This window comes from Nymphaea colorata, chromosome 11 (genome assembly GCF_008831285.2).
Source record: "Nymphaea colorata isolate Beijing-Zhang1983 chromosome 11, ASM883128v2, whole genome shotgun sequence".
NCBI classification, from domain to species: Eukaryota; Viridiplantae; Streptophyta; class Magnoliopsida; order Nymphaeales; family Nymphaeaceae; genus Nymphaea; species Nymphaea colorata.
Window position 1 is genome coordinate 9,260,650 of NC_045148.1, and position 12,009 is coordinate 9,272,658.

At 37.3% G+C, this 12,009-nt stretch overlaps 1 protein-coding gene across 2 annotated transcripts; it reads right to left on the reverse strand.

The window, feature by feature from the left end:
- Window positions 1–1,145: 1,145 nt before the first annotated feature.
- On the reverse strand, window positions 1,146–11,411 carry LOC116264532 (beclin-1-like protein). Of its 2 annotated transcripts, none has more exons than XM_031644821.2 (10): window positions 11,021–11,411; window positions 7,719–8,167; window positions 7,018–7,188; window positions 6,737–6,861; window positions 5,368–5,416; window positions 4,881–5,039; window positions 4,126–4,211; window positions 3,010–3,081; window positions 2,116–2,265; window positions 1,146–1,632 (listed from the first exon to the last, which is right to left on the reverse strand). In XM_031644821.2, exons 1-10 carry the CDS (start codon window positions 11,184–11,186, stop codon window positions 1,383–1,385), a joined length of 1,677 nt encoding a protein of 558 aa, XP_031500681.1. In that variant the 5' UTR covers window positions 11,187–11,411; the 3' UTR covers window positions 1,146–1,382. The 2 variants fall into 2 exon arrangements, with proteins under 2 accessions (XP_031500681.1, XP_031500682.1); XM_031644822.2 differs by having other exon boundaries at window positions 7,719–8,187; window positions 11,021–11,159.
- Between the last annotated feature and the right edge of the window lie 598 nt (window positions 11,412–12,009).

Here is a 12,009-nt window from a genome sequence, read left to right on the forward strand (position 1 = left end):
GAAGAAAGGTGAAGAGAGCGGTCTAACTTCAGTCGACTTGGGAGTGAAAGTACATTCCTGTGGTTGTACGCCCGTAGAACACTATTCAAAGATGGCCTTAGGATAGGACACTTGTTGTGTTAGTTTATACTATTACACTGGTATAAAATTTCTAGGAAGAAAACTTTCAAAAACATTCATTTGAGAAAGCATGGTTAGACTCTGCTCCATAAGAGTGCATACACATACGTTTAATGCAAAATTGTATGCAGCCATAAGAAAGTGAGGGAAACTGCAGAAAAACAAAAGAATAAGACAAAAAATATCTCAGAAGAAAAGAATAAGTAAGAAATAAAATTATAAAAAAAAACAAAAACTCACGGTGTGTCTAGATGACAATCCAGTAATAGGTTTGGAGACAAAACCTCTAAAACCAGGTTTTTAAAATATTTGGTTGTCATCAAAATTGGGTTTGATGAAAACCCAATTTTGTCAAAACCTGGTTTTATGAAAAGGAGTCAAAGTCCGACCCTCCTCAGATTATTCATAAAGAACCAAGTTTGGGTGTGCTTCCCAGACAAATAAACCAAGTTCTCAAAACTTAACAACAAAACCTTGGTTTTCATAAAACTGAATTAGAGGAGGGTGCATCCAAACCCCTTAGGCCATTGAGCTCCTACGCCACCTACAGGGCATTTTCAGGTAACAAGCGCGTAAGAGCAGAAACAGTCGCACAATATAGAACAGCTAGCGCAAGCTACCAGGAGGGCCTAGACAAGCTTAGGCGCAGGCTGAAGCCAGCCTCTGACAACATTTGAAAATAAAATGAAGCAAACAAAAAATAAATTTTTGTGACCTTGTGGATTGTTACCCATTTAACAAAACCAAACTTGAATCAAGATCAAATTTAATATACATATGTGCAGTGGACTGAACTTGGCGAGGAGTAGCACCCAGTTCGGGCAAGACATGAATGAGGTAACCTCCTTGAGCAATCCACGCTACATAAGGCTAGTGTCAAATACTTGGAGCACTAGCAGATCTATATTCGATCTCACAAGAATAGAGTGACGCAAAAGCAAACATTAGAAACATCATAACCAGCATACCGATTTCAGCTTCCCTTCAGTTTCTGTAAGCTTCCACGCGCCATCCATAAATAACTCTGGAAAGTAGTTAAGTATGCATTGCCTAACAATCATGCACATTACTTGTATAATCAAAAGTGTTACAATGAAGTGTACATTTGCTTTACATCTGAGACAGGTTGAGGTGTTAGAGATCTCTATGTTACTTGGGAAACCCGCTAACAGAAACAAGAAGACTATATGCAGAGCAACACCAGGACATTGAACACTAAGATCAAAGTCCCCTTGTCTCCCTAAAAACTAGTAAAATCAGATCTAGCGAGTATACATGGTTCTGGACTGTGTCTTAGGATCACCTCCAATTTTTGACTGCTTGGGGTTCATGGTGGGCATATCAGCATGAGAAGGAACCATTGCAGAAAGAGGCTGAAAAGCTGTATTTCCAATAAACCAATATAAAGCCCATTTGAGATCACAAAGCATATATTTGAGAGCCTTTGTCCAGTTCTCCTGCTTGTTGAAACTCTGTGTGATGGTGAGGTTCTCAACTTTGTCATTCTCAATCCTGAAAATCCAATGCACGGTACCATTTGGTTAAATCTAAATGCTAACATATTGCATTTATGGATGAAAATAAGTTAATATATCCTGAACACCATCTCAAATGGGCACATCTAGGCACCTAAAAGAAATTGCCGCCTGCATAACAGCATCGGAGCACATAGCAGGCAAGCCCGAGCAAATATAGGAAATACAGTCAAACAGAAACTGGAGGGTTCACTCTGGGCAGGAATTGCATAACTATCACATTGGTATAGACCATGTAGGCCTAACCTATAAGCATTGAATCAATTATTGATCGACGAAACCTGAGAAGTGAAACCAACAAAACAAGCTCTAGGGTCAAACAACCCAACAAAATAAAATTGTCTCAAGGTGGAATATATGGAGATATTCAATTCTTTTGTATCGGTGAAGCATTTGTATTGAGAGGTAAAATTCCATCTAAATTTCATATATCAACCACAGGAAATAGAATGTAACTCACTTGTATGGAAGAGTGAAACATTTATCAGGTGGAACATTATTTTCTTGATCCTTGGCATTAGCAAAATCAGCAAAATCCTTCAAACACGCCAGGAAGAGTGTCATTGCTTTGTCGTAACGAGTGCTCCAAAACAAATTTACTGGACCAAATCTGAAAATAAATGAAAACAAAAGGCTTCAATCCCAACATAGACCAGAAAAGCACACACAAGAAAAAAGTGATTTTTGAAATGTATGCCATGAACAAGATTCAGAATTGAAGCAACTAGTGTCCAGACTTGCTTCAACTTTAATAGCTCCAAGGATTAACTCAAACTATGATTCGAAACCGATGTACAAATGTTTCATAATTGAACCAACTTTTGCTTAGACTTAAACTTTAGTAGGTTCAAAGGTTAAGAGAGGATATGAATCAAAAAACTAGATAACAAAGGTGCAGGTGCGAGTGACACTGCAAAGGGCATGACACATTTCAGTAATATAGATTCAAGGTTGAGGGCCATTTGGAAGAGATGGATCAGTGTGGTCGACATGCACCCACTCTTTTTCAAACTGCAAAGGGTGCAGGACATGCACCAATTTCTTGGTAAGTCTATGTGACAGTTCGAAGTTTTCCAGATGACAAAAGATAAGCCTTCTTTTAAAATGCCATGTCCTTATCTATGCCAGATGATATTAGAAAATTTAAACAAAGCTGGTAGTGAGTCTTAGAAATAGAACATAACTTCACAAGAATGCACCTATTATCATTTTCTATAAACATGAACCTTTATGAAAGAAAAAAAGTAGCTTTGAATGAATACTGTATGTAATGTTTCCTACCTTAAAAAAGGTCAAAAGAAGGTAATCACAGCCTAACAATGAGATAAACCATCACAAGCATTTTTTTACTCACAGTTCATATCTGTTGTTGCTGCTGTCCATGATTCGTGGGTAACTGCCCATTGGAAGAATCTTGATTCTATATCTGAAAGAATGTAGTTAAGGCAAATAACCACCATCCAATTGAAGACCAACTAAACATTACGGTTGATGGGGAACAAAGAAATTGCCTGTATAATTGCAGTTGCATCCATAAGTGACCATCATCAATAGATAATTTTGATGCAACACCTAAAATTCTCAGATTCTGAAGAGCTTGCACCTAAAACGTAGTTGATTGAAAAATTTGTATGCACAAATTTTTTGGTAGAGATACAAAACTAATCGAAGATGGAAACTGTTTTTTATTTTGCACTCATTTTGAGGAATGGATCAGACCTAGCCATTTATCAAGGACAACAGCTAGGGCTCTGATACTGTCACCTGGATATGGAACCTACATGATACCCACAATTTCAACAAGGAACAGCATTCAACCTAAATGGATTCAATTTCAGTCAACCTGTAATTGACACATCGGTCCCATATTTAGTTTCAGCTACAGTTGATCCTGATTCATCATTTCAGGAAAAGTAAATACTACGAAAACAATTGACTATCTTTTTTATCTTTTCTTATTATTGTTTTATTCTTTTAAAGCAAAGAATATCTTTGTGTGGTAAGTTTATTAATAGTAGTGGAGCTTGAGAACCGTTTCCAAATCAGCTGCCATCTCGTTGGTATGATCTCTGCTACTGAGCATATCTCAACACGTGTGAAAGAGCATGAGAATAATTGAGGCTGTAACCGATTTATGCTGCTGCATATCATCTTCATTCAGAAATATCAGAAGCAAAGATACATAAATATTGTTTATTCTATTCTTGATTGTAAAGGGCAAAAATAAGATTTCTCAAATTTTTCTTTGATTCTTCTAGCTGTTTCTACAGCATTTATAAATCATAAATGTGTTTATCCTCTCTGAAATAATTGAATGAGACCTTTTTCAGCCTGTGTCTTCCTCTTTGTGTTGCCATCGCAGCTCTGTTTTCTGTCTAGTGCTCTGTTCTTTTCATTCTGAAATACCACTTTTTTGCAGAACCCAAAATTCTAAAAATAAAGATGGTGTCTATGCTTGAAATAAGGATACGGAAACTTTGGACGAAAATATTGAGCCATTGTATGAAGTAAGAGGCATGCCTGCCCCCAAGCAGCATTTATCTCATCCCATTCAACCTACAAGAAATTGAGCAACGGAATGTCTCAAAATTGCACCTTGGACTGAAAATATACCAAATATATATGCCAAAAGTCGATCTGCAAGTAAAGCGGACTTGTGTTTAGTGCCAAAAAAGGTCACAGTAATCCAGATTCATCATATGATATTATGATGTATTGATGTAAATTCAGTTCAAATTACGACAGATGTGGACCACACCTTTTTTCATAATCAGTGTAGTAGACACTTAACTGGACTTCAAAGTAATCCCTTACCTTGTGCAGTCTAGTATAGTGGTCACAAGCTTTTTGATTGAAGATATTTGGCATGAGACTTTGCTAGAAAAATGGCAATGGAAATCTTACAAATAACATATCTTTTATGAAATCTTTGTTAAATATCATGCACACCAAAAATGCCATCACAATTTTGAACATAATTATGGTTGTATTTAACTCAAAAATAGGATCACCTACAATCCAATTGAAAACCAATCTACTGATAACCACACATCAAGGTTTGTGGCCCTCTGATGACCATAGGAATCCATGCCCATATTGTTTGACATATTTCGGAAGAATAATAGTGTCTAAATTTTATTTTTTTTAAGGGAAAAATAGCCAAAGATTCACATGATCAGCAATATACTATTGGAAAAAAATGACTTTTATAATTTTCTCCCTTACCGGCATCTTAGGAAGGCGTCCCAAACGAAAATTATTGATTGTTCCAAACTCCCCATCATGCCAGATATGAAAAGCATCATTCAGCACATTAGTGCGCTTCAACAGTTCTAAATGTGCTTGTGAAACTTCAATTTTTGCTAATATTGCATCCCTTTCTTCCTAGAAAGATGAATACCAATAAGGAGTCAACAACATTGAATATTCTCAAACAAATAAACTGATTAAGGCAGGAATTTATATGATTTGGGATCATTCAGTGAGAAGTTTCCTATAGATAAAGTATGACAAATCATTTTTTGCTTTTTCGTTCTTTCCCTCTAAATCAACATGAAATGTCAGCAAAGTGCATGCAGAGTGATAGCAGCTGAAGAATAACCTTCAAAGATATGGCATCACAAACCAAGAGCACTATCACAGGCTACCACATTACCAACAAGGCAAAATAAAGAAACAGATGGCAACCAATGGCATGAGCAACGCTGCAAACCTGATGTGTAATCAACTGAAACTGGAAGTCATTGAAGTCATGCCAGTATCTGTGCAAACATATAAGAATTGGATGTAAGTAAATGAAACAAAACAGATAAAATGAGTTATGAAACAAGACAGATAAATGAGTGGAAAAGGATGAAACTAATGGAGATTTAAAAATGAATACCATTATATGTACAGTAATTACACCATGTTCCTTGAAGCTGTGTCCCACCAAACATCATGCATATTTTGTATATACCACACTTTTTACACATGAAAAAAAAATAAACAAAAAGGAAAAATATAAAAACAGAAAAGGAAATAAGTGAAGCCAATACATCTAATAGTAGTGACTTAAATCAGTGTTGTAAAAAGTGTATCTTACAAAAGTGTATCGTAAGCCGTATCGGTCTGGCTTTAAGATACGTTGTATCATAAAATATCGTAATTGTATCGTACAATACGGTGCTTGCATCATAACTGTACAACACAGGTGGTGTATCGTATCGCATTTTTAAAACGCGACGATACGTATCGTACTATACGGCCTCGTATCGTACGATATGTACAACCTTAAATATTTCTATGCAACCACAAGCTCGCTTTGATGAAATAGCAAGGGATGGTTACATATTTTCATTGTTGGCTAAGAGAACCGAAGAAAGTAACAAACTTATAGCAGAAAAAAATATCAAAAGAAAAAAAATAGAACATGCGATTTTTAATAGTTATAGTTTTTCTGACATGTACATGCATGATTGAAGAAACAGCAAAATAGAACTATTAGTCTATTATTCGCACAAGTATAACACTCCAGTCTCCAATAACTTGAACTTATAATAAGCCTTCATGTGAAATAGCATATTGCTGCATAAGCCCAGCAAATATTATGCATGAAGTCAAAGGATCCAATGCAATAAAAAACTGCACATTAAATAGTCAATAGACTCCATACTACAACAAGAGTGGACCTTCTCATTATCAGCAGTATGAATCAAAAAGTGTCAGGTCCAAGTACCCCAATTTTGTACATAAAGAATTAAACAGCATTTGAAGACAGAGGAGACAAATGCTCCTACTGTTTTACAAACTTGTCAAACCAACCCAACTTGATATGATGAAGCTATAGGAAATTATCAGATGAATGCATTTTCTGGTGCCAGCTATAGGAAGAGAATAAGCTCCCCTGCTAATTGCTTGTTGTCTTATCCATTTATCAATGGTCCCCGATATCGAACTCCAGAGAACAATAAAAAAGTTCAAAAATATAGTTGGTTGGTCATGATCTCCTAAATTGGGAAAGGAAGCAGAGAGGAACAATTGTTCAGAAAAAGTAACAATAATCATTCAGACTAACAAAATGTGTGTCATCTAAAACTTACTTCTCCTCTAACTCTTTGAAGTGTTTCGATTTTGATTCTAAATCCATAAGCTCAAGATTTACTTCAGCATACTCTCTCTCGATCTCCTTTATTGCTGCTTCAAGGCGTTTTTCTTCCTCTTCAACCTTCAAGATCAGCACTTAACATTTGTTACTAATGGAGGTCACCTTATCAATAGTAGAGAGGTCATCAGAGCAACTTTCAGCCACATTCTCGCCAATGGCACACAAGCAGATATTACAAATCTAATTCTATGCTTGTATGCAAGTTTTAAGTGGTACCTTCATTTTCTCCTTTTCAAATTCAGACTCACTTAGTACATCAAATGACTGTCCTTCAAGTTGCTGAAGACAGGCTTCATAAGCCTTGATGTCCCTGTTAACATCATCAACCTCTTCATCAAGTTTCCCTGAGAGCACTCGCATGCACTCTAAACACAAAGGCTGATCAAGCTGTAACAAGGGAGAAGGAAAGGGAAAAAAAAGATGTGTGAGGAAGGCATATTGATGAAAAAACAGAAGCCTCCCTTGGAAAGGATAGAGACAATAACAGCAGTGAGAACTTGACTGTAAACGAGAATGAAAGATAGAAACTGGAAAACCAAGCTTTCATGCACAAATAAACAACAGAAACCTCCCTTGGAAGAGAACGGACACAACAACAGCCATGAGATCTGGACCATAAACCAGAACGTAAGATAGAAACTGGAAAACCAAGATGTCGTACAGACATAAACCAAGTTTTAAAACATATTAGGAAATAACCAGAAAATTTGGTGCCAGAAAGCAACAGAAATACTAGTCTTAAAGTCTGCAGTGAGTGGACAATCATCATAGTCTTCCATCGACATATAGAAATGAAAACGAGCAATCAGCACTACATGTTTAGAACTAACAATTAATAGTGTGCTTTCCTAGGATTTCTCTTGCAAATAGTATGTTTTTCCTACAATCCCTTTTCACATCAAATGACATCTCAGTACCTGTGTTTGTGTGGTGGCGATTTCAAATGCACGCTTTAGGACAGTGATGCTTGAGTGGAACCCCGCATTACTGGTATCCAATGGGCTCATAGGGATTGAACCGGATGATGGTGAATGCTGCCCACCAGCTTCAGATGTAGATTCACCCTTATACATGGATGCTGCGGCTGGTGGCAGCACCACATATGATTCATCCATAGCCTTCCCAGTTTCGCTCTCCACAGCAGAGCTTGGAGTGTCTGGAGAAGAACCTGCCTTTGGTGCAGCACATGGACTAGTAGGATTAGCAGGCCCTGAAACAGCGTTCTTAGACAAAGTTGTACCACTACGAGGACGAGGAGGAATTCCAACTGCCTGATTCTTTTGATTTGGTAGAATGACAAAAGAATGATCCATGCGCATTGAAGCCAACATGCTCCCTGCTCCTTGAGTCGAGGCTGCATGCAAGCCTGAAGGCATTTCCCAAAATCTACTATGATCAAGGAACAGGATAATAGAGTATGAGCAGCAGAAATGTATGTTTCAACTGTTTATGGTTCCATAAGGCAGAAATGTATGTTTACAATTGTTTATGGTTCCATAAGACGGTAAAATCGGCAGGATATTTAAGCAGCAGGACAATGCTACAAATAGGATGAAAGGGAAGTCCTGATCATAGAAATCAGTATGATGCCAAAGATAACTTAGAGATATAGCTAGGAACAAAAAAAAGCAAAATGTTCTCAATCTCATTTTCAAGAAATATAACTAGTGCAAATTTTTTGGGTAGAGCTTGGACCATGTTGATTGTGAGATTCAGATACCAATTATCAAGGCAGGAGATTAATAAGTACACTGTTTACACAGTCTGTGTGCACTTCAAAGTTTAAACTCAACAAGCTTGAATCATTTTGATTCTATAAATATCTGCAATGGTTTAGTGAACTCTGGTACACTTCAAGTCTCTTCAATAAGGGATATTGGTTATATGGCTTCCATACACTTGACATTCATTCATTTTTTTTTTTTTCAATTTATGGATTCCAATGTTGACCTGTAAGCTTAACATACTGCAGATCTCTTTCATCACTTGCAAGTAGTGAAAAATGTCAATAATGGCTAAAAATTGATGCAAGACATTAATGCTTTGTATAAGTCAAAAACAGAAGGCAGGGAGTTCATTATTTTGAGCAAGAAAGAGAGCCCACTAAACAACATCAAAATTCATAAAATAAAAAATATTCAAACATTTGCAGTGTGTGGAGAGCACAGAACATTCCTCATTGTCTAGAGTTAAAGTTTGCTGGGCTTTATCTCTTTTGTGTACTTGATATCCACACACAAGTGCTTCTTATTTCCAAGCAAGGTACTTGTTGATAACTTGTCAACTGTCTTACTGTTGCCAGTAAAGCTTCATCAGTGTAGTCCATGTGTGGCCCAAAACATCTAAGGGCAGCTAGTAAAGCTTCATAAAATTTATTGCCAATTCAAAAGATCCCAGAAATCAAGGTAAGCTATGTAACAAAAGCTCTTCAAGTAGGTTACCCCACCCATGTCGCACTCACACTGGTGCTTGTACTGTTCCCAGTCACCAAATTTAACTGCCAGCTGTGACAAGTGCAGCCTCCTACATATATGCACATTAGACTAGAGTACTAGAGTTCAACGTGAATTTGGTGTTTTTGTGTCATAAATTCATAGCTTCATTAGTTTAGTTATAAAAAATTAAATTTCTTGCTATAATCACTTCCTAACTAACTAATTAGTTGCTTTAGCATTTAGGTACTTACCACTATGTAATTCATTTAGCTCTCTCTCTCTCTCTCTCTCTCTCTCTCTCTCTCTCTCTCTCTCTATATATATATATATATATATATCCATGGGCACTACCCTCCAGTCGGAATTGGGAATGTAAAGGCTGAAGGATGTCCTGTGTCTGAGAGAGAGAGATAGAGAAGGAGATATAGAGAGTGGTTGTTAGCATCCAAACATTTGAGAGAGAGAGATAAAGAGAGTGGTTGTTAGCATCCAAACATCAAATCCAAGCACGTCAAAAAGCGTACTTGTATACATTTTTTTATTAAAACACATATTAACCCATGAAGTTTTTCATGGCATGTGAACCCTGGATTTTAAAATGGTCCAAAAAACATCTCTCTCTCTCTCTCTCTCTCTCTCTCTCTCTCTCTCTCTCTCTCAAATGAACACAAGGAGACACAACATACACACTCATACACATACACCACGTATACATACATACACATTTTTTAATTATCCGGTAAATAATAGTTGTGGTCTTATTGGCCAGCATTAGGAATAAAGCAATTTGTTCGCTCATCAGTAACTGCATAGTCGACTAATTCGTACACCAATAAACCCACCCACCCACCCTCTCTCAAACACTCTCTCCTTTCTTACAGTCTTCCTCTCCCAAGCTCTTCTTTTTCCCATTCTACTCCTTTCCTCTTCCTCTTTTCAGTGTTGAAGATGGAAGACGCAGTCTTCTTCCTTGGAGTTGGATAAATGCATTCAAGTTTTGTATCATTTCAACTTTATCAGATGTCTCTGAAGAGATGCATTCAAGTTCTGTAATTATTCATACCAAGAGTAACTACAGTTACTAGGCATGCATTAAGGAATAAAGCAATAATTTGTTGCTCACCCTTCAGTAAATGCATGCTTGATTAATTCTGATCAAACACAAGAAAGTCAACTTCATTTTAAACAAATAATCGTCAAAGGCAAAGAAAGTTTAATATGAAAAAGCAATAAGAAATTTGAAAATGGTTCAAATTTTTCTTAAGACCAGACAAATTCTGAAATATGACTCATTTGGCAACTCCCAGTTCCACTCAAGCCCAAGTCCGACCCACACTTATATGCGAATGAATTTGGGTGGACGGAAGACGGGAATACAGACACACGTAAACTAAAACTAACTAAAGAACTGCCACAACTGGCGAAACCCAGGTGAAAATAAAAAGGATCCTCCAGAAAAAAAGCTAAATAAATCTTTTGAAATCCAGCAAAGTGCCACAGACAAAACCCAAAAACCGGAACAGGAATAATATTGGGTTTTTTCAGCCTTAAATTGGCTGAAACCGTTCACAGTTGCGTGAGAACGTAAACCAAATAAAATACCAACTTATGACTCGTCAACAAGGTGATATCAGGGATAAATAGTTCGAAAATTGAAGCGTAAAAAGTGGATGTCCAAGATCAACGCCATCAACAGCATCTCAAGAAATAAGGAAATTAAAAACCAGAAGAAGAAGAAGAAGCAGGGAGCGTAATCATTAATGAGTTACAAAAGGAATCCTCACCAAAGCGCGAGGACTCGGTAAGCAACCTGTCGGGGTAGGACTCGACGCCAACGATATAGAGAGGGTGGCGGCAGCTTTGACAGGCCCATCTCGGCAGGGATGGATCGAGAGGGATGCCTCCCTTTTTATCGGCACCCCCGACCGATTGCTCTTCCTTTGTCATCATCTACTCGAATTCCCCACGCTTTCCCCTCTTCCTGCACCCAATTCTTCTCCTTCGAATCCCGCTTCGCTGCTTCTCCGTTTGGTGCCCAATCTTGCCCCCTTTGGCGCGCAATCTCTCTCTCCCTGCCTCGCTCTATCTCTCTCTCTTCTTTCTGTGGAAGTTTTACTTTGCCTTGTTTTCCCGTCTTTCCGTTACTCTGACGAACTCCGCAAGTCTTGTTCATGGAATGATATCGCAACATTTGAAAAGCAAACCGATTTTTATCTGAAATTCACCGAAAAATATCGGCTTGTGGACACTAGCACGTACGGGTTGAACTTTCAATTTATGTAACAGGAATTTAATATAATCCCACGAGGGACCTTCCAATTAAGAACTTACCCGTCAACTCCATGCTCAGGTTTGTTGTTGAGTGCTGCTTAATCCATCAGCCCTAACTTTCTGTTTCAAAATAATTTTAATCTGCCCATGCCGTATCTTTTAGAGTGTTTCTTTATTATATGAGCCCTTGAGGTGCACTAGGTGGATTTAATTAAAGGATCATGGGCCATTTGGCAATAGAAATAGTGGCATATTATTTTATGTATTTGTTCCTAGGGGCGAAGCTAGAAATTTTTTTTTATGAGAAGGGTGAAATTAAAGTTTCTAAATTTTGACTAGAGTTGAAATATCATTTTTCAAAATTTTTATATAAAACAAGTGAAATTTTTTAAAATTTACATGTAAATTTTAAAAAAAATTAAGGTGAGGTCAGAGCCCATGTGAGCCTTACCTTCTCTCTCTACTCTAAGATTGCTACAGATTTATAAAACATTGTAACAAA